At 40.2% G+C, this 27,964-nt stretch overlaps 1 protein-coding gene across 2 annotated transcripts in view; it reads left to right on the forward strand.

Moving 5' to 3' along the window:
- Nucleotides 1–2,387: 2,387 nt before the first annotated feature.
- The window catches only part of ly75 (lymphocyte antigen 75), a 29,469-nt gene continuing 3,892 nt past the window's right edge, over nucleotides 2,388–27,964 (forward strand). The window contains exons 1-31 of one of the 2 annotated variants that reach the window (XM_061753093.1): nucleotides 2,388–2,622; nucleotides 4,236–4,607; nucleotides 6,928–7,101; nucleotides 7,931–8,092; nucleotides 9,474–9,593; nucleotides 11,167–11,307; nucleotides 11,419–11,616; nucleotides 11,998–12,155; nucleotides 12,538–12,645; nucleotides 14,609–14,697; nucleotides 15,145–15,314; nucleotides 16,783–16,982; nucleotides 17,451–17,593; nucleotides 17,695–17,773; nucleotides 18,718–18,789; nucleotides 19,210–19,333; nucleotides 19,721–19,756; nucleotides 20,101–20,270; nucleotides 20,460–20,527; nucleotides 20,615–20,691; nucleotides 20,809–20,945; nucleotides 22,154–22,262; nucleotides 22,404–22,564; nucleotides 23,591–23,720; nucleotides 23,864–24,084; nucleotides 24,794–24,956; nucleotides 25,316–25,480; nucleotides 25,556–25,675; nucleotides 26,487–26,678; nucleotides 26,753–26,979; nucleotides 27,221–27,428. In XM_061753093.1, the coding sequence (XP_061609077.1) occupies nucleotides 2,532–2,622; nucleotides 4,236–4,607; nucleotides 6,928–7,101; nucleotides 7,931–8,092; nucleotides 9,474–9,593; nucleotides 11,167–11,307; nucleotides 11,419–11,616; nucleotides 11,998–12,155; nucleotides 12,538–12,645; nucleotides 14,609–14,697; nucleotides 15,145–15,314; nucleotides 16,783–16,982; nucleotides 17,451–17,593; nucleotides 17,695–17,773; nucleotides 18,718–18,789; nucleotides 19,210–19,333; nucleotides 19,721–19,756; nucleotides 20,101–20,270; nucleotides 20,460–20,527; nucleotides 20,615–20,691; nucleotides 20,809–20,945; nucleotides 22,154–22,262; nucleotides 22,404–22,564; nucleotides 23,591–23,720; nucleotides 23,864–24,084; nucleotides 24,794–24,956; nucleotides 25,316–25,480; nucleotides 25,556–25,675; nucleotides 26,487–26,678; nucleotides 26,753–26,979; nucleotides 27,221–27,428 (4,585 nt within the window). In that variant the 5' untranslated portion in view covers nucleotides 2,388–2,531. Of the gene's footprint in view, nucleotides 2,623–4,235; nucleotides 4,608–6,927; nucleotides 7,102–7,930; nucleotides 8,093–9,473; nucleotides 9,594–11,166; nucleotides 11,308–11,418; nucleotides 11,617–11,997; nucleotides 12,156–12,537; nucleotides 12,646–14,608; nucleotides 14,698–15,144; nucleotides 15,315–16,782; nucleotides 16,983–17,450; nucleotides 17,594–17,694; nucleotides 17,774–18,717; nucleotides 18,790–19,209; nucleotides 19,334–19,720; nucleotides 19,757–20,100; nucleotides 20,271–20,459; nucleotides 20,528–20,614; nucleotides 20,692–20,808; nucleotides 20,946–22,153; nucleotides 22,263–22,403; nucleotides 22,565–23,590; nucleotides 23,721–23,863; nucleotides 24,085–24,793; nucleotides 24,957–25,315; nucleotides 25,676–26,486; nucleotides 26,679–26,752; nucleotides 26,980–27,220; nucleotides 27,429–27,964 lie in introns of both variants that reach the window. The other variant, XM_061753086.1, reaches the window with a different exon arrangement.

Consider the following 27,964-nt stretch of genomic DNA (forward strand, 5'->3'; position numbering starts at 1 on the left):
TCTTCGTAAACATGCAGTGAAAGGACCTTGGCATTACTGTCGCATAACAAGAAGAATGTTTTTCAAATCGAGTGATCTGTGACATTTGACATCCCGCCACTGACAACCCACAAATGGTTTTATTGTCTTTGCGGTAATTCAAACTCTTACCTGAATCAAAATTAACAAACAGAGACTGTAGTACTGAACTTGTATTTATTTATTTCAAGGGATATTATTTCATTCAGTTTTCAGTTCCAAAGAAAAACCCTTTTGGTCATATATCTTAAAACTGTCTGTATGAATTTACAGTAGAATATTATTAAAATGATCTTTTGAAAAATAATCCACCTCTGGCCCCATCTCGTGCCTTTCAGTTAATTATAATTAAAATTTCAAATTATTTTACAACTTGGCAATAGGAACTGCCTATCACTCTATAGACAAAATGCATGACTGAACAATGTCAATCATTTTCGTGCACACGCACACACAGCGTCGCTGTCTATCCTATACACGGACGGCTGCATGGCTGGCTTGGAAAACCACAGACGCCGACGTCACCATTCTCACTGGGTCGTCAGGTAAGTTGACCGCCGCTCATATTTTTAATTGATTGCAAATTCCAAATACATCAAAAGGGTAACGTTTTTTGTTTGGAAATACTCCATTATGAATAAGTCATGCTAGCAATGTAGCACCGTTGGCATGCATGCGCATGAGTGGGCTGGGGGCGTTTCTCTTGGGTAGTGAGGCAAGATGGCGTGGGCAGAGATAAACATGAGGCCACATTCAAATCTTGCTTCCACTTTGAAAACTGCATAATCTACCTTTAAGTTCATTTAAAAATACTTTTATTTCTATTTTACTTTTATAATATATTTTTATGTAATGTACTTTTTACACATATTTTAATGTTTCTACTCTACTGTATATGTTTACTGAGGTAAAGGAGTTGAGTCAGTGCTTTTAGCCAGTCTAGTACCCGCACTCTTTTACGGTAACGTGCAGAATGTGGTTTGGCTTTGTCTTGCTGAAATAAGCAGGGGCGTCCATGAAAAAGACATTGCTTGGATGGCAGCATATGTTTCTCCAAAACCTGTATGTACCTTTCAGCATTAATGGTGCCTTCACAGATGTGTAAGTTACCCATGCCATTGGCACTTACACAGCCCCATACCATCACAGATGCTGGCAGTCCGGATGGTTCTTTTCCTCTTTGGCCTGGAGGACACGACGTCCACAATTTCCAAAAACAATTTGAAATGTGGACTCGTCGGACCACAGAACACTTTTCCACTTTGCATCAGTCCATCTTAGATGAGCTCGGGCCCAGAGAAGCCGGCGGCGTTTCTGGGTGTTGTTGATAAATGGCTTTTGCGTTGCATAGTAGAGTTTCAAGTTGCACTTACGGATGTAGTGCCGAAATGTATTTACTGACATTGGTTTTCTGAAGTGTTCCTGAGCCCATGTGGTGTTATCCTTTACACATTGATGTCGGTTTTTGATGAAGTGCCGCCTGAGGGATCGAAGGTCACGGGCGTTCAATGTTGGTTTTCGGCCTTGCCGCTTACATGCAGTGATTTCTCCAAATTCTCTGGTGATTTAACACAGTGGTAAACTTCACCCTGTCGCAGCTTTTTTGGAACGTGTTACAGCCATAAAATTCTAAGTTAATGATTATTTGCTAAAACAATTAAGTTTATCAGTTTGAACATTAAATATCTTGTCTTTGTAGTGTATTCAATTAAATGTAGGTCGAACATGATTTGCAAATCATTGTATTCTGTTTTTATTTGTTTAACACAACGTCCCAACTTCATTGGAATTGGGGTTGTACATACTGAAATTTAAGAATTACTGTCAATTAGATGCCAATTAGATACAATGCCGATTTTTTTTTTAACTTGGCAAAATAGAAAAATACACGCAAAACAATTTGCCTCTTTAATTAACTTGCATTGTGAACAAAGGGGGAAAAAAATCACTTGGCACACTTTTCCTGCAAAATATACTAACTTGTAGTAAGTAAACCAATGGAATCACTACTTCTGCTATTACCAGAGTCCTTTTTTTACTCAATTATCTGTGCTTCTACTTATGTAGGAAATGTAATTTTGCCACCTCTGAAAAGCAGGGAGTAAAAGCTAAAAAAAAAAAAAAAAAAAAGTAATAAAACTAAATATAAGTAAAAACAGACGCCTTAAAAGTCTACTGAACTGTAGTTATAAATTAGTTATACTATAACTATCAATTGCATATTTGTACTTACATTATCATACGTATATTACATTTTGTACATGCATTTCCTTTTGAAGTAGTCTCGCTGATGAAGAGACTACTTTGCCGGAAGTTACATTTATTTTGTAAGTTGCACCGGAAGTCGTACATCGGCTTACATCCCGAACTTGTCGGAGTTATCGGCGCAATTCTGGACAGTTGACAGTTAGCAGGGTGGAGTGTACTGACTCTACGTCTATCTTTTCATTTTCGCGTTACACGAAACGAAAGTGTGAGCAAAAAAAAAACCAGACAAACAAGAAAGAAGGACAATGTTGCCGAAAATGTTCCCAGCGGTAGCACTTTGTTTGTTGTTGGTGTTGGGGACACCTGTAGTACTGAGGGGGACATGTACGACTTTTGGTAAGCAGCCGCCTCAAAACAAACATGTTTACACTTTAATTTCTTTTTTTTTTTTTTTTTTTTTTTTTTTTTTTTGTCCCTCCGTAGCAGGGCGACGCTTTAAAGCCGGTTGAATGTGTCTAACCTTCCCGAAGAAGAAGGGGAAAAAAAGAGAGAGAACTTCAGCTTTTCCCACACACGAATCAGGACAATAGCCGCTGGCCAACTGCGCAACAATAAGACAAACAGATGATAAAAATGCTCTTCAGTCAGTGCTTGTTTGTTTGAACGTGTCCAAAATGTTTAATGCTACTCACTTTGACTGCGTTTGAATCACAAAATCATCCCGGTGGAAGCGGCACGTCAAGTTAAAAATACGTTGTTGCTTTTTTTTTTTTTTTTACACCGGATCCCCACATACTCGCGGTTTGCCATCCGCGGATTCACCTATTCGCGGATTTCGTTTTCAATTTAAAAAAAAATATATATATTTTTTTTTTGGGTGCGGAACCAACTCCGAAAACACGTTTGGCGGGCTATTCCCGCTTATTCAATAATTTTGAGCATTATAAAAATATAAAATAAATACATTTCAATACAATTATAATGACTGACAATGATCCGCAGATTTTCACCATTCGTGGTCCGTCCCAGTCTCTATCCCCTGCGAATATATCAAATCACATTTACCCATTGAAATTGCATTAATCCTTTATATATTTCTATTTCAATTTCTGTTACGTTTTTAATTTAAAACAAAAACAACTGCACCGGATTGTAAAAAAATATGAAAATGTAATAAAAACACAATAAAAGAGAACTTGTTTTATAGTGTACTGTACATAAGCCCAAAGTCACATGCTCTGTAGTACATTCATGTGTTGTTCCTTAAGGGGGTGTGGGCTGGTGAGTGACCTCAGGAACTGTAGTCACGTGGTTAGTTCAGCAATCGCGTTGTGGAATAAATGGGTGAAATTGGCATCCTTTTTTTCCCCTCACTTCTACTTGAGCAGCGATGTATGTGAAACTTACTTGTAAATCAAATTTTTAGGGCCACAGCTAACCATTATTTTAATAATAGCTTAATCTGTAACGTTTTTTAATTCATAAATGAATTGGATTACAAAAAAACATTTAATTTTCATCCATTTATTTAAAAAAACAAGTGCAGAAAATGCACAAACATAAACTGATTATGAATCAGTTACTGTTTTGGTCCATACCATCCTTCAGAAAATGAGCAAAAATGTGGATCATTATTTTTCAAAGTAAAAGTAGATGTTTGTAGATGTCTTATTTTGACATAAAAATCAAAAAACATTGACTGTTGAGAGGCTGGAATTCTGAGGTTTTGGACAATTTCAAGTTAAACAAGGTCTCTAAATGAATAATCGATTATCAAAATAGTTAGTTGCCGGTTAATCGATGAATTGTTGCACACCTACAAATTTTGGCTCGTAACAAAAAACAAAAACAAAAAACAAAAACAAAACAAAAAATAAACCAAGCGATGGCTCGCAGCTTCAGAAACCTTTAAGTTGGGGCACTAGTACGTCAAGGTACCACTGTACTTTTATTTGTCCCGGAAATTAAATGTTCAGAATTGTGTTTTTTTGTTTTTGTTTCTGTGGCAGTGGAGGACGCGTTCACCATCCAGCACTCTATCACAGGGAGCTGCTTATCCGCTCAGGACTCAGGAAGTTTAGGTCTTTCGGCCTGTGATGCAAACAGCACGTCCCACTTGTGGAAGTGGGGCTCGGGTCACCACCTCTTTCACGTGGAGACCTCCCTCTGCTTGGCGTTGGACGTCCACGCCAAGTCTTTGTCCCTGGTGGACTGCGGCTTGGACATCTTGCTGTGGTGGCGCTGCCTAGATGGCGCCGTCTTCACCGTCTACCAAATGGGTTTGGTGGTCAGCGGAGGCCAGTTAGGAGCCAAAAGGAACACCCGTGACATGTGGGTAAGAGGAGGATCTCAGGACAGCATCTGCCAGACGCCATATCGCGGTGAGTGACATGCGACCAAAACATTAGGAACACATCCTAAAGGGTCAAACTTAAGGCCCGGGGGCCAGATCCGAGCCGTCGTAACACTTTATGTGGCCCACTAAAGAAAATAGAGTGTGTCTACCAAAGATTTCTCAATAAATGCATTTGTTCTCTTCATTTTGTCCGAAAATCTGGACCAAAAATTGAACGTTTTGTTCACTTTTAGCAGATCCATCCATCCATCCATTCTTTAAGCCGCTTCTCCTCACAAGGGTCGCAGGAGTGCTAGAGCCTATCCCAGCTATCATCGGGCAGGAGGCGGGGTACACCCAGAACTGGTTGCCAGCCAATCGCAGGGCACATACAAACAAACAACCATTCGCACTCACATTCACAGCTACGGGCAATTTAGAGTCTTCAATCAACCTACCACGCATGTTTTTGGGAGGTGGGAGGAAACCAGAGTGCCTGGATAAAACCCACGCAGGCACGGGGCGAACATGCAAACTCCACACAGGCGGGGTCAGGGATTGAACCCCAGTCCTCAGAACTGTGAGGCAGACGCTCTAACCAGTCGACAAAATGCTCCTTTTGTCGAACTGAAACTCCTCAACTCACTTCAACAAACTGTAATTACTTGGCAGTTGGCACCAAGAAGCCACAAAATGGCGGAAAAGCACTACCTTTGTGGAAATTAAGGTCCTCAACTCACTTCTATATAGTTCCTTGGCACCATTACGCTACAAGATGGTGCCAAAGTAATACTTTTATTGCATTAGCCTGAGCATAAACACAGCGGAAAACCGGAAGATTACGATTACGGTTAAAAGAAAATGTAAGGAGTGTTAAATTCATGAATTAGACGGTGAGAGACAACAGAAAGCAGGTGTGTCACTTGACCAAACGGGTTTCTGTACATTTCTAACAGCTTCATTCAGGTGTGGATCCTCATTCCTCTCGGCGAAGACTGCTTTTATGTGAGATAACAACAATTAAGTGGGTCAAATTCCTAGCGCCTAGTAAAAAGAGATGATGTCTCATCTATATCAGCCTCAGGATTTTGACGTCATACTCCATCGTCCATGTTCTTTTGAAGATAATGTCGGCGTGGTCTTTGTACTTTTGTCCCAGATAATTGCTGCATTCATAATAGGTGGTAAAATCCCTCTCGTTTCATAGCATGGACAAGTGTGTCGAAACATCTGACTTGTCCTGTATAATGTATGTTCGTGGTTGCTTTTTATTTTGGAACATAGTAGTATAAAGTTACGAACCTTAAGTGTAACTCCAGTAGAAAGGGACAGAATAAAAATTGGATTGAAACCCAATTTGGAGCACAGAGCTTAAAAATACTTGAATCCAGTTGTATTTTTCTCCAGCTCTTTTCCTCCAATCTACATATAGCCTGTGGTGTCTCTTTAACCTCAGAAAAGCTGACAAAAATGTGAAATGAGCGGTATTGTTTCAAGGAGCCACACGAGGCTTGAGAAAGTACTGTATGCCTTGCCGAAGTGATTCAGAATCCTTCATCCGAAGAATTACTTTGATCCTTGATCCATGTAGTTGTCAGTTGTCATTATGGTGGTTATTTACAGTATACTGTAGTTCTTTCTTTCAGTTTTTATAAGCCATCATTTCAGCCATTTGTTCAATTGGGCAGTCAAACACAAACATACAAAATGCAAACACTCAAAAGGATAATTAATGAGAGGATCCTCAGACCGAACAAACAGCCAACCGGAGCTACAGTCAGAACTTCTGACACGCCTCTTTAAGGCACATGCCATCTCACAAATACAGTGTGAATGTGAGACTATCGGCTTCATGACACTTGGTAAAGTTTATTTCGTTACATTCTGCTTCACTTTGCATTTAGATTTGTATATTACAATACAGTGCTATTTTTCTTTACGGATTAATGCCATTTCAATTCATTTCAGTGGGGAATATTGATTTGATATACAAGTGATTTACAAATTAAACTCATAAGTCAAGGCACCACTATATAAATGTATCATTCTTTTATCTATTGTTCTTGGCTGTTATTTCATCATCACAATGTGTTGCTCTTACTTTGTGTAACCAACACACAGGATACGATGTGAGTTCACACTGTGACTAAACTGTATGTGCAAAACTGTCTTCACTCTAAATAAGTAAACGTACTGTATGTGTGGGAGTGGGGAGTACACCAGAAATGTTTGACCTCTTTTCTTTCATAATTCGACATACATTTTTTTTAATAATCTTGAAATCATGATGTGACATTCCTTTTCATAAACTTGTCATAGTTCTTTGACTTTCCTTGTGCTCCTGTTTTTTTTTTTAATTCATGCAGTAATTCACACCATCAACGGGAACGCTGCTGGCGCTCCCTGTGTGTTCCCCTTCAAGTACAATGGAACCTGGCACCACGGATGCCTCCCAGATTCTGACTTGCCGGGACTCTCCTGGTGCTCCACCTCCTCCGACTATGATCAAGACAAACAGATGGGGAACTGTCTAAAACCTGGCATGTTTTAGCATTTTGAACTATTTGGGCCTGATTTACAAAGATCTCTCAAATAAATTGCTAAATTGCGTGTTCACTCGAACAGATGATGATCTAAGATTGTAGTGGAGACCACCTTATCTCATCGAATGGTTTTTGCGCTTTAGTGAGCTCTGATGGTTTGGTAGAGCACTACAAGTGCAAACATGAAGTTTGAAGTGATGGAATTGGAATTGTTAGTGGAAGAGGCAAATTAAACTTGGATTTTTCATCACAACGTTGGACTCATTTTGAATCCCACACAGCTTGCACATTCAAGAATGTGTGTGCTTACCATTGTATACAAACTCCCTATCTGAGGGAGGAACTAATTGTACAAGTGCAGTCTATCGCTCTGATAGCTTTGTGGATGCCAGCCACTGCATACAAGCAAATTTTTATTTGATTAACTTGTCCAGACACACCTGAAAAATTGCATTGCAGAGTAGATGATATATCTCATTAATTTTTGTTTCTGGCATTCCCGAAGTATTTACACGTCCTCCTAGCCACAATAACCGCAGTCATGGTTACACACAGCGATGCTGGTTTACACCTGGATGCTGTATTTAAGGACACTAAACCAGCCAACGAAATTTGTCTCAGATTTGATCAACCACATTGTGTGTGTTATAAATCAATCTGTTTGCATCTACTCCTCAAAGTATTCAACCCTGGGTGGACCCAGTTAGTGGATCAGCTTGCACATCTGTGTGCTACCGCGTTTGTGTGCACAAACCTTTAATAAATCAGGCCCTGAGTGCCAGTGTTCAACAAAAAACAAACACTCACGGTCTCCCTGACTTTTCAGAGAACGGTTGCCAGACGCTGTTTACCGGGCCGGAGGGGAACTCCTGCTATGAGTTTGTCCCCAATGCCGCCGTGACCTGGCAGCAAGCTCTAGATTCCTGTCGGAGCCAAGGAGCAGATTTGCTTAGTGTGTCTTGCCCGGATGATCTCCACTCCTCCACATGTGAGAAAGACACCGTTATAATATGAACAATAATACAATAATACTGTACATCATTGCACATTGGACGCAAGCCGACATGAGTCACCTTTTTGCTGACTTGTGACTTGAATTGACAAAACACTGCAAGACTTCAGATTCAACTTGGACTTGGTTGGCAAGCCATTTGAGAATCTATATGATATCCTTGATTACCAGGTCCATGTACTAGTGTGCGCTTTGTCCTCACTAGTAAGACAATTCAGCGCACTAGGAGAATGATTACAGCATACTCGTAGAAGTAGTTACGACATTTCCACTTTTGGCCTACAGCTTACGCAAGTAAACCTTACTAATAAAATACTGCGCTGCACTAGTAACACTGCTCGGCCAAACTTGTAGGGTTGTGTCATGCACTCATGGCCTCCTGTACCCCACTGCTGCAATAGCGGCAAAATGCCCACTAGTAGTTTGGCCTCGCCCACAACATGTAGTAGTCGTACTAGTTGTCCAAATAGTGTGCAGTCATGTCCAACAGTGGTGGGAGGCAATAGTGGAAATAATTTTTACTAGTAACTTACTAGTAGTTACTAGGGCATACTAGTCAGACATAGTTGTTCTACTAGCGTGCCCTAGTTTTCCAACTTTTACGCTTAATTGTGTTCGTGTATACACAATATATTTGATATCTAGCTCAAGATTCATATACCTAGTATGCATGCTACTAGTACTACTAGTGGCATATAATTCTGCTACTTAACATCTAACATTTCACTAGTAGTACTAGTATAGCACAGATGTCAACTATTGCACAGTTTTGCCTTACTTATAGTTGTCCTACTAGTATGCCACGGTTTTCCTACTAATGTCCAGAATGTAATACAGTAGTGGGAAAAAAATGTTACTATCGAGACACAGTCATTCTACTGGTGCGCTGTCTTGTATTACTAGTAAGGGCAAAGAGCATACTAGTACATGGACTTCAAGCTAGATAAAAAGGATGTGGAATAAATAAATGGAATAAAAAGACTTGGGACTTGACGTGAGACATGATGATGAGGTGACATACAGGTTAGATAAATTGGCCAATTATGTCATTATCGGACCTTATCGGTCTTCTCTTTTTATGAAAACCAGATATGGTCAATAAGACCGCATTAATATGGTGACTTGACTTGGGACCGGACTTGCCCAAACAAAATGACTTTTTGATTTGCTTGGGACGTGAAGGTTTAGACGTCAGACTAACAGTGCACATTTGTGAATTGATCCCATTTCAGATACATAATCAGTCTCATTGTCGTCTTCGGCTGCGCCCTTCCACTGGACGATGCCAGCACTCCTTCTTAATGTCACTCTCACTTTCCATTTTCTAAATGTGCTCCGTTGCGTTTACTTGGTTCAGTTTTAGACGGCCTCAACATGATGCCTGAGAGAATGTGGATAGGCCTCCATCAGTTAGACACGTCTCAGGGCTGGCAGTGGTCAGACGGCTCCCCGCTCTCAATCCTGCGCTGGGAACCAGGTGATGCTGCTCGTTATCCTCATTTTAGGATTAGGATTGCAAAGGGGTGGAAAACCTATGGTAAACTTCCATGCGAAGTTAAGATGGGAAATTTGGGGAATATTCCAAATCGAAAACATTCCATGGGAATTTAGTGTCATTTTATGGAAAGGTATCATATTGAAGCATGAATGTGAAAATGTTGTTTTATCACAAGCAGACATGCATGCTCAATAGATAGCTCTCCTTGCCCACACGCAAGGAGGACATTACGATACCTTCCTTGCTCCCTTTTTTTGTTTCCACTTTACCGGAGCAGCCGCGTATCGCCAGCTTGCTCGTACCTCAAATTTTGCCCCGGAACGCAAAGCAAAAAATTGACCAGGCAATAGCTCGTAGCTTGAAAAAATTTGAAAAGTCACGGTACCATCGTACTTGTGTAAAATCTAGTTTTAAAAGTCAGGATTAGCAGCAAATGTATTGTCCCCAACCATAGTTACAGTATGTGCCGTATTAAGAGCCAACCTTCAATTTTGTTTATTTGTGGTTATTCACATAAATTCCCATTTATTCCCATGGAAAGTTTTCAACTTCAAAAGTTCATGATGCTGATGTTCAAAATTGGTCTGATAGAAATGACTAGTGTTCTTGTTACTTTACGTCTTTAATACAATATTTCACTTATATTCAATATGTCCTATTGAAAAACATCTGTCATTCGTCACTATATTAGAATCTACAAAGATCTTACCAAACAATTATTCCTTACTGTAAGAAATAATACATACTGGACTGTATATATTAGTCTATCCGCGGTCAGACCAATTAGCCTGAAGATGTCATTTCTGCCGAGTCATCTGCCACTCTCCTCATCTCGATGGCTTAAAAGGTTTTAGTAACAAGGTTGTCTGGATGTTGACAGACAACTTCAGAGTATAATTATGATTTAAAATACATCTGTGTTAAAATGTTTTCCCATCTATTGGAAATGCATATGCAATAATGTCAAAAATAAACTAAAATAAACTTTATTTGCAGTCTGCATGACCTCGGTAAACATTTACTGTATTTCATTTGAGAACAAACATACATCTTGATGTAATCTGGCGCTATATAAACATTTGGTGTGGGTTGTTGGTGCAACAATGTGGCTTCTGGCTCGTGTTGTAAAGAAGTTCATTGTGCCTGCTTGTTGACCGCTATTGCATTGGGGGTGTTATTCTTGCTGAATAAGCCCATTAATTGCAATGAATAGACGCCTTCTAGTTATTGTAATCTGGTAGCTCCTTTCCATCTGTGAAAGTGAAACATACTAACGCTATTAGTCTGACGTGAGCTCTACCCTGCTACTAACAACATGCCATTGGAGATTTTTGAAGATGTTTTGCCCAGACATGCCTGGGACTTTCTGAAGAAGCCTTTTGGGTCAGGGGGAGGCATCTTCAAGAATCTGTTGATCTTCTTGGGGTTAACTCAGCCCCTCGGATAATGGATAATGTGAACCTTTAAAATATACCCAGAGGCAAATGCCAGTTGTCTGCTCTTCCCTCATGAAGTGTTTTTTTATTTTTTATTTTTTATTTTTCTATGACAGGAATGCGCCCCAACTCACTAATCATTGAGTCAGACTGTGGAGTTCTAAACTCCAAGCAGAACTATGAAGCTGAAGCATGCAGCAAACAACTGCCGTACATCTGCAAGAAGATAGTCAACGCTACTCAGTCAACGCCAACAGGTTGCTTTACATTGGACAACTCACATGAATGCCAGCCTTTCAGTCATTTTTTTTTTTTAGCCTTTATTGATCATGCTAAAGATACTTTGCCTGGCGTTACTTTCCCTGCAGAGTCACTCATGTATAAAGACACAATGTGTGGTCCTGGTTGGGTGCCATGGAATGGCTGGTGTTATAAGTTAGTGACAGACAACCCTTCAAACTTCACCGATGCGCAGCAGTACTGTAACCGCACAGAGGGAGGAAGCTTTCTGGCCAGTCTCCACTCCATCGACAGCAAGGAGATGATCAGCACAAGTTTTGATGCAGGTCTGCCTTTCTTGAAGGTTTTTGGGTTTTCACAATTACACTATTGTCAAAAAGTTTGGGTTATTGGGCTTTGGTGTTAAATTTCAGGATTAACAGAAAATGCATTATAATCATCAACCAGTAAATGTCCTGCTTAAATTAGAATTCCAATTTAAACAATACTTTATCATGCTGTTCACATCACAAGAAATATCAATTCAACAGTACGTACCTCACCATTGAGAGGCTACAAACAGGATGCTCCCCCCCCCCCCCCCCCCCCTGCCAAAATAAAAATCACTGTCTAAGCAAATTTGGGCTGCAGAACCATGAATATACAGGAGTTCACTCTAGTGTATACCTGTTTAAAATGAGAATCACATGTGAATTACTGTTTGTCAGGTGGCCTGAGGTTAAATGTGTGGATCGGTCTGGTCGGAGAGGGCGTGAATCCCTCTGTCTTTAAATGGGTGGACCAGACTCCAGTCACCTTCACGTTCTGGGACCAAAATGAGCCGGTGCAGCCTTCGCAGTACACCAGCTGCGTTTTCTACTCCACGGTGTGTTTGTGTGTGTTTTCTATAATAGGCATTGTTGTCCTTATGTGGAAAGCTCGTTCGTGCTGACCAGAGGTGGCAAAATTACTCACATAAAGAAATCATAAAATGTCTTCTATAGTCACACAAAACAGACAACAGTGTTGATAACAACCTTGCCAAATTCAAATGATTGAAAAAAATCGGTGAGCATGCTATATGTGTATATATGTATCTATATATATACGCTGTGGGCGTGGGTCAAAAAAAAAACTACTCAAGTAAAAACTACTTCATTACATAATTTGTACTCTGTTACTTGCCAGCACGAGTGCTGACCATGATTGCTTGTGTGTGACAGTCTACACATGTATGAAAAATAAAAGCTCTTTGTATTTCCCCCAAGTCTCATGGTTGGCACGTTGGGAGCTGTTCCGAGATGCTAGCGTTCATGTGTCAGACAAAAGGAGAAGTCAGCGAATCATCGGGGACGGCCGGCTGTCGCTTTGAGGATGTGAGTACGGTCTGCATTCCGGATTTCAAAGTCTGAACCATACTCATAATTAGGGTTGGGCATCGTTTGAATTTGAGCGATTCCGGTTCCTTAGTTCGATTCCGGTTCCAAACGATTCACGATTCCGATTCTTTTAGGGGCCTGGGTCAAAAAAGTTTGAATGGTTAAAATAAAGGGTGTTCAAATTATGAACATCCATTTTCTTAGCAGCCCGCAGCATAGACGAAAATGAAGGTTTGACTCGAGGTTCTTTATAACCAGTATCAATATCAAACCTATGAAGTAAAAGGCAATGTGCGTGGAACTAACCCATTTGACTTAATTTTAATTCATTAATGTTTCAGCTAAAAGTTAAGTATAGCATTGTTAAAATTGTTATTTTAACTCTTTTAACTGTTTTATTTTATTGTTTCACTCACCCAGTTGACTGAGAGGTGACTTCACTGACTGACAGCATTGTTAAAATAACTATTTTAACAATGCAACGTAGCTCCCCCTGTATTCTGTTTCATCACGTCAAATGGTTTGGTATATGTGCAAGTTTTAACTTGACTTCTTGTTTTAAGCTTGTAGCCTTTTATTTTGACGGGTACGTACCGGAACTCAGCATTTTGACGTGAAAAGTAACTTCACACGGCACCTGTGATTTATTTTTTATTTTATTTATAAATTTTTTTTAATGGCTGGAACCAAATGCTCTAAAACGCTGATTCCTTTCCCTACCAACCGATGAGGCACAAGGTTAGTGTTTGTGATACTGTGATACGTTTATGTGACTTTTGTCCCAGTTCATTGTGATGTAAAGTTACTATGGTGAAGTTTTAGCACAATGTTAAGCCTTTTATTTTGTTTTATTATTATTATTGTTATTTATTTTTTTTTCATCGGCATTTACGTTGGTTTGAAGACTAAAATAAACGCTAAAAACCATCAGTGCAAAAGTGCAAGCAACCGTTTACCTTGTTAGCTGTCTCAATGTTGGCATAGATGTATTTTATGGTTTCACTCACCCAAGTGACTGAGAGTTGACTTCCCTGAAGGTCTGCGCGGTGCAGGCTGAGGCTCCGAGCGAGTCTGACGCTACACATCGGGAAAAACTCCTTTGCACAATATCAGGTGACTGGTCATTCATTTTAACAAAGTTAAGGCACACTTTTGTTCGCCGCCGCTGCCGTTGGGCACAAGCATATCATCGCGCCCGTTGTTCTTCGTTGGTTTACGCCGCTTCTTCGTTACTGTTCGCCACTACTCCTTCGCGGCTGGAGAACTAGGCATCAAAACTGGGAACTGAAATGTTTTAACTTGAACGGTTCCGGGAAAACCAGAACATTAGTCCCGGTTCCAATCGGTTCTCGATTCTCGATGCCCAACCCTACTCGTAATTTGGACTCACATTTCTATTATAGTTGAGCCACTGAGTTAACTACATTATTTTGTTTTTTTGTCATTTTGCAAGAGCGTAAATTCAAGTTTTATTGCTGTAATAAAATCTGGGGAATTCATAGCTTGTTTATTTATATGGTAATGATGACTTTTTTCTGGATAATTTCTGCCTTTAACTTAAAAATGACAAAAATGTAGTTGGCCCACTCTTGTTCTCACTGGCTCAGTCATACCCCATATTCTAGTCATTGTCATTTGAAAAAAGGTTCAGAAATAAATATTTCTTTGCTGCAGTCAAACTATTCCTTATAGATTGAGCCTACCTATTAGCTTTGTCATTTGTGTTTTCTCTGATTATATCTGAATAAAAACAGAAATAATAATGTGGTCATTATAGCATTGCTAAAATAAATCTCAGGACAGATTGTATGTGGTACTGTGTATGTTACTAGTGGGCAAGCTTTTGTCCGGACTAAGTTAAATTACTTATGTCATTGTGAATTTCAAAATGACAGTTTTTAGACCATTTTTCTGTAGTAGTATGAAAGTTTGCCAATATGTCACTGCTGTTAAAATTTAGGGATGGAGGAGACACAGCAACTCTTGTTACCGAGTGAATACCACGCAGGTGTCCTTCAAAGATCGCTGTCACATCACCATAAGAAACAGGTAGGAGTCGGTTAACCTGGAGACTTGACTGGCACCAAGAAACACACATGTAGTGTCATCATCACAATACCAAAATTATGACTAAGGTACTATACCTATACTGAAACGATAGCATGGCAAAAAGCTAAAACATCAGTGAAAGTAGTAGAATCATGGATGACAAAACACTAAACTATTTGTATTCTTATTAATTAAAAATAATGTAAGAGAGTGGAGGATATCAAGGCACATTTGGTATCATTTAATTTTTGACAGCGAGGTACTGCGGTACTTTTCAAGTTCCGGTATAGCATGCATCAATACTAGTACTTCTTTAACTCATTCACTGGCAGCCTTCCCAGTTAACATGGATATTTGACTTCTAAAGCCGTCCATGGCAGTGAATGTGTTAACTGGCCTTCTTTGTGTGTCTGAACAATCATTTGTATTTTTATTTCTTCTCTCCAGGTTTGAGCAGGCCTTCGTTAGCCGTTTGCTTGGAGATTATATTAGTAATACGCCTCAGTACTTCTGGATTGGACTGCAGGATGTTAAGAACACAGGAGAGTATCAATGGCACGGCCAGAATGATTCCCAAGGCGTAGTTACATATACCAATTGGGGCGCTTTAGAACCAGGTATATACTTCTGCTATTTACAAAAATGTATCCATTAATTATTGGTCCTGGCTAGGCAAATAATAAAAAGTTTATCTTCCAACACCCTTGTTGATACCCCTGCCAATGAGGTAACAATTTGGGACCAGCATGTTTGCCTGCATGTGTTACTCAGAAACGATGTCAGTTTTTTTTTTCTCAAAAATTTCCTGGAAATTTTAAAGACAGTTGTTGAAGATCCTGATAATAGTCTCCAGCCAAGATTATTTTTTCCACTTTTGCTGACAGTTTGACCTTGGCAAAGACTTCACGTAATCGCTTAATCACATGTATGAGCTCTATGTAGTAGTACGTGCTTTGTCATTACTAGTAAGACACTTGTAGACTGAGAAGGGTGCACGAGTAGAACAACTGTCTTACATGTAGTGTGCTGCACTAGTAACACTGCTAGGTCCGACTAATGGGCGTGTGTCAAGCAGTAGAGGCTACTTGGACCCTATTAGTAGCACTAAAATGCCCACTAGTAGTTTGGCCTCACTGGTAACTTGTAGTTGTCCTATTAGTATGCCAAAGTTGACCTTCTATTGTGCCGAAATGTCAGTAGTGGTAAAAAACATAAGTTGTTCTACTCGTGCACCCTAGTAATTTTGTTAGTGTCTTACTAGTGAGGACAAAGAGCACACTAGTATGTGGCACTTAAGCTGGATATCAAGTTTATCGAATGAATGCTCAAAGTGCTCTTTGTCCTCACATGTAAGACTATTCAGTACATAAGTAGAACAACTAGGGTGCTCTGTGCACTACTAGTATTAATAGTTTAAATTTATTAGTTAACATCAACTGCTTCACTCAAAGTACTAGTAGCAAACAGATGTCATCTAGTGCACAGTTTAGCTTCACTAGTAACGTGTTGTCCTACTAGTGTGCCAAAATTGTCGAGAGTAAAACAACTGTCTTACTGGTAATGTTTTTTCCCCACTACTGACCTCCACAACTGTATGACATTTCTGCACAATATTATGACAACATTGGCATACTAGTAGGATTTCCTATTACTAATGAGGCAAAACTACTAGTGGCCATTTTGGATCAGGATACTACTAGTGCATGCCACATGCCTATGGTACATATTACTTCAGTATATCAAGGATATCGAATAAATGCTCACATGACTTTGCATGCGCACACACAAAAAAAAAAAAAAGACTTTTTTCACTTGTGTTCAAGATTGGCCTTGGGGGAGGTCTGTATTCTCTCGAGTGATCTTTTAAGACTGCCAGGGCAATATACGTTGTATTCAATGTCTTCCCAAACTGATAATGTATAACAATTGAAAAATATTAGATAATGGGATCTTTGCAGTTCATGATTGCCATAAATGCCAGTTGAACCATGAAAACTAGATCCATCAGTTAAAAAAAGAATACACTTAAGATGTGATTATATTCACAGTTCGACTTAAAGATTGTTTTTGTTTTTTTTGTCACAGAGTGGGATGGAGGTTGTGTTGTGATCTCCACTGCAAACCACCTGGGCAAGTGGGAAGTGAAAAACTGTACCGTCTTTAGGGCCGGCACCATTTGCAGGACAGACCTCAGTCCTGTTGTGCCACCAGAACCAGAGCCAGATCTCACCTCGCCATGCCCGGACGGATGGGTATCCTTACCAGACTCCAAATACTGCTTTAAGGTGAGCGAGTGTGTATGTATTGTCGTAGTATATAGTGTATTAATAGCTTTCCATAAAGCCGTTTGAGCATTTATTTGTTCAATATCCTTGAACTAGTACCCTCTTTGGCCTCTCTAGAATGACAATTCAGCGCACCAGTAGAACGACTGTCTTACTGATAATGTTTTTTTTTCCTTCTAATAGTGCCACCTTTGGCCAAATGGCGCGCAATTAAACCTTAGCAATATACTGCTGTTCTGCACTAGTAACAATACTAGGCCCAACTAGTAGGAACGTGTCGTGCACTCATAGCCTCCCAGGCCCTACAAGAAGCACCAAAATGGCTGATAGTAGTCTTGAACTGAATGCATCATTTAACTTCCCACCCAGCTTTGTCTCAAATTTCAATTTCGTTTTTCATTTCTACATTCAGCTTCCACGAAGGTTTTTGGTTGTTGTGTTGAGTCAGGTGTTTTGTGTCTGAATCAGGTGTTCCACGAGGAGAGGCTCAGTCGCAAGCGGTCATGGGAGGAAGCTGAGAGGTTTTGCCAGGCCCTTGGAGCCAACCTGCCCAGCTTCACCAGTGTGGACGAGATGAGAGCGCTGCATGGAATCATGAGAGACACCATCAGGTGCACAGACTGTGGCTATTCTACATTCAATGAAGAAAACTACTGATTTGAGAGAGTCATTCTAAACAGTGAATTGGAATCCACTGTTTTTGTCGCTGCAGTGACGATCGCTACTTCTGGGTTGGCCTGAACAGAAGAAACCCAGCCGACCGCTCCTGGCAGTGGAGTGATGGCCGTCCTGTGAGTAAAAAAATGAATCTTAGTTTTCTTTTATGTCATGTTAGTGGTCACAGTAGGGTTGTTGTTAGTAAGTCAAAGATTTGTTACACTTATACAAGTGCATTTGGACAAATAGTGAACCCCGTTTTTTTACGAGGGATACAGTACGTTCCAGACCCACCTGTGACAGGTGAGAATCTGCATTCTGCAATATTTTTAAACAGTTTCACACCTCCCACATGCTTTAAACACATTTAAAACTATTAAAACACACTTTTTAAAGTATTACTTAGCACCTGTTCTCACTCTCTTGCAGTCAAGAAATGGGAGACTGTCATATAACGTCACTTTGAGGAAACGAAAAGAAGATTGTTCTCTGACTGTTCTCCAAATAAGAAGCAAAGTGGGCTTGCCTCAAGCTGTTTGTCATTCCCAGTTGAAGTTTACTGTAAAACCAACTCATAAAATAAAAGAGAAATAAACATTCTATATATAAACACCAACATTTTCAACCAAACCACACATACTAACAAAAGTCTGCTAGCTTAATGCTAAAATATAATGCAAAACACCAAAGACAGGCTAACATACATTAGCTTTAGTTAGCTTTTGCGGTAGCTATAAACCGTCAAACAACTTCTATTTTAATACTCATTGAACACCAACACATAAAAAAAAAGCGTCCAACATTACTCACAGGCATACAGTATATTCTCTCTGCTCTTTGGGAACGACTGGAACTGCCCACCTTAATAGGAGCTAATGAAAGAACTGTATAAAAAAAAAAAAAATCGCCACTTGATTATCTTATAATATCACCGTTTTTTTTTTTTTTTTCATTAGAGTTCATTCGATTGTGCATGTGTATGAGAGGACATGTCCAGTACAGTATAGTTCAGGTGCTGCTTTAACTCGGGATAAGACGCAATAATAATGATGTTACTTTTTAAATGTCTTTGCCTCAGGTACCCATGGATGTTTTACATCATGACTTCCATGAGGATGACGCATACAGTCTGGACTGCACTGCATTTAAGGTGACTTACATTGCTCTGTTGTCTCCGATAGACACCTTACTTTCCCCTAAATCTGAATTCTTAAAGACATTTTGGATTGTATATTTGGGCAATTTATATATTTTTTACTATGTTTTGTTATGTTTTATGTTTGTATTTTACAATACTGGGCTATTTTTTTAAAAATCTATTTAAACAACGTAACAAACAATTAGGGTGGTTATTTGGGGGAACTTGGAAGAGATTCATGCATTTTCATTTCAATGGAGAAAATGTTCTTCTCGAAAAATTCAACTTATTAGCAATGCTTTTATCGTTCTGCATTGTTTTGTCTAGGTCCCCCATAGTTGTCCTCTTGACTTACTCCCGGGTGCAACATGATCTCCGCTTTGTATTTTTGCTGCAGTGACATTTATGCAAACAATTTCTGTCCTCTTTCAGACAATGAAGAGAACCATGAAGCATCTCTATATGTTTTTACTCCATGACCTTCTTCCTCCATCTTTCTATGCATCACAGTTCCACTGTGATGCTAGGCTGGAATGGGTGTGCCAGCTCCCTCGCGGTAAGACCGTGCATGAACATCTACATATATAAAACCATATTGAACTAAAATTGCTGTTATCTTAGCAAAATTACTTGAAGAATCTAAAACTACTTGATTTTTCATAGGATATCATAGAATGCCTTGGTATTGTAGTATTGTTGTATCGTGGTAGCATAAAGAACAATTTGATTGAATGCTTAGTACATGCAATGATGCTCCTGTCATGATGTCACTGGACCAAGAAGACTACCCAAATTGGATGTGTTCTTTGAATATGAATCCATTTTAATTGACAATGCTAGGACACACAGTTGTTATTGTCTTTTATTGACCTTCGACTTGTCCCATCAGGACACTGAACACAGCATTTTGCTTGAACCTTGTTTTTTTTTTTCATTTCAACAGGAAAGACACCAAAGTATCCAGACTGGTACAATCCAGGTAATGATTTTTTTTTTCTGATGGTGTGCAGTAAGCTAGTGTAGATCTGTTGCGGTCTTCAAATACTGTAGGGACATGATGTTGATTCAAATCAACCAAGTCTACAAAGATTTGTCAAGATTAGGGTTCCAAAATTCCGTGGGCATTAACAGCAATTTGTGTGATAATTCTGTAAATGGAAATAAACCAGGAATGCACATAATTGAAGGTTAGCTCTTTATTGGGAACTGAAATATAGTTGAGGAATTTGTATTTAAGCATAATCCTGACAAAAACAACCACACTTCACGCAAGTACAACGGTACATTGACTTATAAATTGTCATGACATGTTGTCCCTCTCAGGTGTGCACCATGAGACGTCCATCTTCATAGATGGTGGCGAGTATTGGTTTGTGAATGAGCCACAGCTGACTTTTGAGGAGGCAAGACTGTTTTGCAGTATGAACGGCAGCAAACTAGCTTCCCCGCCAAGCTCCACTGCCGCCAGACTCATCCACGAGAACCTAGAAAAGGCAAGCGTCCCTTATAATGACACAGGCAATCAGAACTACTAACTCCTTCGTGGACACACTCTTACAATTACAAACACCTCTTAAGGTCATGCAATGCAATTCTGCAATCTGCAATGTTGATGGAAGACTCTGAATGAAATCAATTTTCTAAAAGCAAAGTGGTGTTGATCGTAAAATGATTCTGAGCAGATGTCAAGTTCTCCAAAGCAAGGCTGGTGGGTCAATCTGAGAGATCCCAGGCGGATGTTTCCCATGACGTAAGGACAATATACACACACACACACACACACACTGTTCATTTTGCACTCCAGTTTATGACACATAGCTGTGTATATGTGTTCTAGGCTATCACGGCTACATTTCTATTACTCAGTGCTCTTTGGCAGATGCACCTCCATCAGTCCTGAGAGCTCTTTTCCAAGTGAGTAAACAGGGTCGTGATGAACATGTTTAATGTTAGTTATGTAAATATATTGAGACTTTTTTTTGCAATGGGTTTAATGTATCTTTCTTTTTCGCTGTGCTATGTAACTTGCAGAGTATGAGCACAATTGCAGGCAGCGGTTGGCCTTTGTGTGCGAAAGACTCAACATCACCTATGTGGAGAAAAACCCTCTGGAGCCTCACCCTGGAAGCCTGCCATGTGGAAATCACTCCCTGGCCTTCAGAAATAAGGTTTGACACTTCTGATATCCACTTGTCGGACTTGTTCCTTGCTAGGTGCATGTAAGCAATATTGGGCACAGTAGTGGCTGATCGAGGCCAGCAAGGCCTTCTCTGCTGGTCTTAAAAACTGAAGCACTCAGAAGCACTGACCTACATTTAGCACCTAAATTACATTTTTGTTCCATCAAATTTTATTCATTGTATACAAACACTATATTCTCTTCGTGTTGTAATTCTTCTCTGGCTGCACTGCTTCCAGTAAAGGTATTTGGATGTTGGATTGTTTTTTTTTTGTCCAATGAGATTTCAGCCTTTATGTGTTGCCATGTCAATCTAATCTGCTCAGGGTCTTTAGAATCAGTAGTGCTGGCTCATGTAACTTAAACTTGTATACTGTATTAGTAATGGGACTGTTTCAAATTTCAAATTCATCCTCAGAGCACTGAATTCAATATTTTTCTGTCCTCTAGTTGGTTGGTCAGAGGAAACCCTGTTATAACCAACTTCAACTAACAATAGACATTAATACCTTTGGATTTTTTTACACCCACATTGACTGACGGTGGAGAAAATATTTACTTGGTCTCGGACATATTTAAAAATCAATTTTCAAGGTGGACTTTTCCAGAAAGGATAGACATCATCAAGTATTGTTTTTATATACAAATTGTGCTGTTGGTTTCTATAATTGTGGCACGGTAGTGGTGAACTGGTAGTCTTAAGAGGTGCATTGACAAATGTTCTTCTGGTTCAGGGGTGTCAAACCCATTTTCATCACCGGTCTTTATGAGGCTGAAAAGCATATAAATGTATTACCTATACACAGTTGACCCTGCATTTCATTATTATATACTTTTCTTTTTTTTCAACAACAAACTCAGTTTAAAATGAGAAATCATGGGAAATAGTGACAAGCAAATATACATACTATTGTTCAATTTATGCTATGGAATTTGGTGAAAGAAGAAATCCTTGTAATATCTGTAAAAAATTGCATTTCTTGTACAGATTTGCTTTTGTGAAAATGAAATCCATTTACAAGAAACATGACGTAGGCATACGGTGATATGATTTATTGGACCACAAAAAAGGTTTTATGTGGCACCAGATTTGACATGTGTTCTGGATGAATGGGCAAGATTCTAGACAGACTCCACAAACAATTCTTTTGGTGTAATGGCCTATGCTGTAGTCCAATAATATATATATATTTCTAGTGCTACATACTGCTGCAGAACGTGAAGCGAGTATCATTCAAGACTGCCAATGAGGTGTGCCTGTCAGTGAGGGGAACCCTGGTTACCATATCTGACCAAGTGGAACAAGGTAATTCCTTGATTTACAAGCCAGACACTAAAAAGAAAGACTGTAAGATAACATCATGCTGACCAAAGTTGCTTATCTTAAGCACATCGTGTTCCTTGCAGTGATAACATACAAAGTGCTACTTCTACTTTTTGCATTTAGACTTCATCACCAGCCTGTTGCCAAGAATGAAGGACATGGGAGGCATATGGATTGGTCTCAAACACAAACACTACAAACTGGAATGGCTGGACAAGTCGCCAGTGAATTACGTCAATTTCCATCCACTGCTCGCTGGAATGCATAAGGCCATAAATGTCAATGTGAGTGATTTTGATTCCTATTTTTATGAAGATAACTGTCTGGGGAAAAAAAAGGCTTAGTAGCATTTCACTGTAAAACACACATTCACATAAAACATGTAATTGTGTGTAAAAATAGGTGTTTTTCTGCTCATTCCATGTGTTTTTATCATGCTTATCAGCAGGACAATTCCTCTACTGATACAGAAAATGTGAACGCTTACATTTCTCTAAATAACGATTCAATAACATGAATTGATGTCCCGATCACATATATGAAGATGATATACATATATATATACAACTTGAAACTCTATAATGCAAAACAAAAGCCATTTATCAACAACACCCAGAAAAGCCGCCGGCTTCTCTGGGCCCGAGCTCATCCAAGATGGACTGATGCAAGTGGAAAAGTGTTCTGTGGTCCGACGAGTCCACATTTCAAATTGTTTTTGGAAATTGTGGACGTCGTGTCCTCCGGGCCAAAGAGGAAAAGAACCATCCGGACTGTCATGGACGCAAAGTTCAAAAGCCAGCATCTGTGATGGTATGGGACTGTGTTAGTGCCAATGGCATGGGTAACTTACACATCTGTGAAGGCACCATTAATACTGAAAGGTACATACAGGTTTTGGAGAAACATATGCTGCCATCCAAGCAACGTCTTTTTCATGGACGCCCCTGCTTATTTCAGCAACACAATGCCAAACCACTTTCTTCACGTGTTACAACAGCGTGGCTTCGTAGTAAAAGAGTGCGGGTACTAGACTGGCCTGCCTGCAGTCCAGACCTGTCTCCCATTGAACCCGCTTTCTTTATCGTTTAAGACGCAGAGTTTGGACATGCAATGACTCTTTTGCGTACCACTAAACGGAGCCTGCGTACCACTAGTGGCACCACACTTTGAGAATCACTGTCCTAGAAGATAAAAAGCGAGATCGTGTATATTAACCGGTGTTATCGTCCTCAATGAATTTCTTTGTATTGTGGATTTTGTCTCGAAAACCGCATCTGCAAATGTTCTAAATGTGTATTTTCTCATTCCAGATGCTTGACCCAGACAACATGGATGTGTGTGTATTTTTAATCAATAACCCTAATTCGGCCGTAATGGGTACCTGGGACTACAACACCTGCACCCAGTATCAATATGGGGCAGTTTGCCAACATTATGCAGGTAAATCACTGCTTCTTTCCGCTTATATTATTTGCAATCACATGTCCCTTTACTAGCAAACGATTTTTTGCTAGATTCTAGTCTGCTTGAAGAAAGAAACATCCTTCTTCTCCATGTTCCTCTTAGCTCTCTTGTCACTTCAGATCAACTCGAGGAGCCTTCCGTCACGTCAGACCCCTTCCGGGTCAACAACCACACCTTCCAGCTACTCGTCAAGAACCTCACCTGGTTTGAAGCCTTGGAGCAGTGCATGAACCAGGACATGAATCTGGCGAGTGTGGCCGACACCTTACTGCAGTCCACGCTCAGTGTGCACGTGAACCGTGCGCGCACACCCATGTGGATCGGCCTCTTCAGTGAAGATGTGCGTATGCCCAACAAAGGCTCATGTAGCTTTTTTAAGCACCACTTAAATGACTCTTTTTTTTTCTACTACTAATGCAACCTTGGCTCACCTTCAGCTGCATATCAAATAAATGCTCAAATAGCTTCAATATCACTGATATCGATGAAATGCTCAAACGGCTTTATGGAGAGCCGTTTGAGCATTTCTTCCGGTCAAACCCGATTGGACCGGACCGTCGTGAAATTAACATGTAGCGCTTCACTGGCAGTAGTAGTGGGGAGCATATGACAACTAGTAAACAGTTTTGCCTCACTAGTAACGTGTAGTTGTCCTACATGTGTGCAAAAATTTCACAAAGTAGTGTAGGGCAGTAGTGGAAAAAACTTTGCTGATAAGACACAGTTATTCTACTAGTGTGCTCATTTGTCTGTGAATATGATATCCAGCTTAAGGTCCAAGTACTAGTGCGCTTTTTGTTCTCACTAGTAAGACAAGTCTGTGCACTAGTAGGACAAGTAGAATTAATGTCTTACGAATAAAGTTTTTTCCATTACTAGTGTCACGTGGCCTACTCGTATACTGTGCTGCACTAGTAACACAGTTAAACCCAACTAGGACACGTGTCATGCAGTAGTAGCCTTCTGAATTGTCTTACTAGTGAGGACGAAGATTTCAAGGATATCAAAGAAATGCTCAGACGGTTTGCCATGCATGCGCACCCACTCAGGACGGGATCCACTATCGCTGGACGGACCACAGTCACACCGTCTTCAGTCGCTGGTCTTCTGAGGTCACCGCAGGCTCCTGCGTCTACCTGGACACCGACGGCTTCTGGAAAGCCACCGAGTGTGAGCAGGAGCTCGGAGGCGCCATCTGCCACAAACCGCACAGTGAGCGAGAATTTCGGCGTTTTCCATCCAAAAAAACAAAGAAAAACCCTCAAAACATTTAAAAAAAAAAAAAAAAAAGTGTTATGATTCATTTCAGTAAATAACATTTTTTAAAAAGTATTTCACATGGCTTTCAATTGACCAAAAATGGCCACAATAGAACCAAAGGTTACAATTAGATTTTTGATGTATATAAAAGAACTGAATTTGGAAATGACCAAATCAGGAACAAAAACATTCCTCTCCCTTGGGAAGTTTCATTCACATTTACGTTCCACAGCTAAAATGGTTAAAAAAGAACGTGAGGTAAACACAAAAGAGCAACTCATAAAGTGAAATATTCCATATTTGTATTTTAGAAGAAATCATAACCACACCGGAGGACGTCGCGGTGAAGTGCCCCCACAAAATAAATGGCCCAAACTGGATCCCCTTCAAGAACAACTGCTACGCCTTCCAGCTGGCCGCGTCCAGATGGGAGCGGATGGACCAAGGCCCCGTCCGCCAAACCTGCATGAACCTTTGTGAGAATTCCAATTGTTGCAATTGTCTTTTGAATAGCTTCAACTGCAGATCCCGACGAGGTATTTGTGTTGCAGACAAAGGCGCCGACATCCTCACCATCCGGAACGCGGAGGAGAACGAGTTTATCAGGCAGCAACTTGTACCCTTCCAAAACTTGGTTCAGTTTGTGTGGCTGGGGCTGTTCCAGAACAAAAGTGGGTCTTTGGATCTGTTTATTAGTATTGCTCTCAGTCGGGCGCAATCAAAAGAGATTTGTCAAAAATGATACCATTACACTGATAATGACGCGTCTTTTTTTATATCGGTGCAGAACTGAAACAAATTATATGGAAGAGCTTTGTAACAGCGCTGGATGTTAAGTTGTAAAATTTGACAGCACTCATTTATATCACTAGTAGAAGAAGAAGAATCTTTATTGTCACGAACGTGCGTGAATGCACACGAAATTTGTCGTCTGCATTTGACCTATCACAGTGAACACACACACTTGTTAGTGGAACACACCGGAGCAGGCGGCCACTGAAGTGCCCGGTGAGCACTTTGGGGTATCGGTGTCTCGCTCAAGGACACCACCGCCGTTTTGTCTGGGAGATCTTGGCGGAGATCTTGAACCCGGGACCCCACGATGAGCTTAACCGTTGGGCCACGGCTGACCCCGAAGCACACGTTTGAACAGTTTTGTCTCAGAAGTAACGTGTAGCTTCGGCTTACTTTGCTACTCGTAAGCCAAAGTTCTTCAATGTTGTTCTGTGCAGAAAAACTAGACTAGACATTCTGCTAGTGTGCCTTTGTCATCTTTTAGCGTGCCAAATTGTCTTACTAGTGTACTAGTACATGGACCTTCAGCTGGATATCGAGGATATTGAATAAATGCTCAAACGGCCGTCGTGTTTACTTGATTATTCTATGAGTCTATTCTTCTCAGGAAAGCAATTAGCCTAAAAATGTAGTCCAATACTGTACGAGGTATTGTTCATTGTCGTGCTAAAATGTGTGCATGTTCAGCTGTAGGTAGCCAGTTGAGGTGGTACGATGGCACAAACGCCCAATATTCCAACTGGAGAAACGGTAGACCAGAGGTGGCTGGCGACTTCATGGCAGGTCTCAATCTCCAAGGCAAATGGGTTCTGGTCACCAACCAAATGTTATTCTCCGAGTTCAAGCAAAGAGCCATTGTGACCTGCAAACTGGATAATGGTTTGTGCGTCTTAACTAGTACTGTCTGTGCCATTCAAAAAGAAAAATGAGCTTTTTGATGCTTCTCTCCTAAGAACCGAAACAGGAGTACTCCAAGTCCACCAGGGACTTCCAGCACTTTGGCAATTTAAGCTACGAGGTGGTGACGCGATGTGGGCTGAGTTGGTACCAGGCTGTGGAGGAGTGCGCTCAGCGTGGAGGCCACCTGGCCAGCGTGCACGACGCCCAGCAGAACGCGCACATCGAGCTCCTCGCCAAGACCGACGGCTTCCCGCTTTGGATTGGCCTGTCCAAGCAGGAGGTAAGAACTTGCTGAGCGTATATGTATACCAGGGCTGGGCGAACCTTTGGGGGCCACGTTTGACTTTTAAAATGGATTTTGGATCATCAAAATGCTCATTAAAGAACAGAGCGTAGTTTGCTCACCCAAATTTCTGTCGAACCGAAAATGCACGATCACTATATTTCGTGAGTGGTGTCGGCATCTTTATTTGACTTCAGATGCTAACTGGGTGACTGACCCGTTGTGTCTCCCTGTGCAGGCTGGTGGGGAGTCCTACGAGTGGTCCGACGGGACCGGGTACCAGTACAAAGCGGACATCTCGGAGTCTCTGGAGGGCTCCGCTGCGGACGAGCGAGAGGTGGCCTGCGTTTTGGTGATGCCCTCCGGTGCCTGGGTGCGGAGCAGCTGCTACTCGCTGATAGATGGCGCCATCTGCTACACCACCAACATCAGCACCCCATCCCAAAGTAAGACAGCGATTTTAAAATACTCTACTTACAAATTATGTATTGGTTGTTATTTTTTCTTTCTTTTTAACATTTGATTTTTTTTTTTTTTTTTTTTTTTTTAAAGAAATGGACATGAGACTAACATTAGCATTTAGCATTTCTTCTTGCAAACACACAAAAAAAAGTTGAAACAAATGACAAATTTAATTGTCAAAAAATGCTGAGAAATAAATTATGGAATAAATTCTTACATATACATAAAAGAACAAATATTCCCAAAAATGTGACAAAAAGAATTACATATACATTTTCATTTATTAAAGAACAAACAGCAACAATTTGAGAATGAAAGTATATATTATATTTGCATACATAAAAAAACAAGCCCAAAAAAATGGGAGTTAAAAAAATCACAGATAAAATTCTCTTACATTAATAAACACACAAAAAATGTGAGAAACAAATACAGATGAAATTTTTATACATTAAATAATGAACACTAAAGATTGTGAGGAACAAAATAGAGATTAAAGACACAAAAATGTCAAAAAAGA

The sequence above is a fragment of the Phyllopteryx taeniolatus genome, chromosome 2 (genome assembly GCF_024500385.1).
Source record: "Phyllopteryx taeniolatus isolate TA_2022b chromosome 2, UOR_Ptae_1.2, whole genome shotgun sequence".
NCBI classification, from domain to species: domain Eukaryota; kingdom Metazoa; phylum Chordata; class Actinopteri; order Syngnathiformes; family Syngnathidae; genus Phyllopteryx; species Phyllopteryx taeniolatus.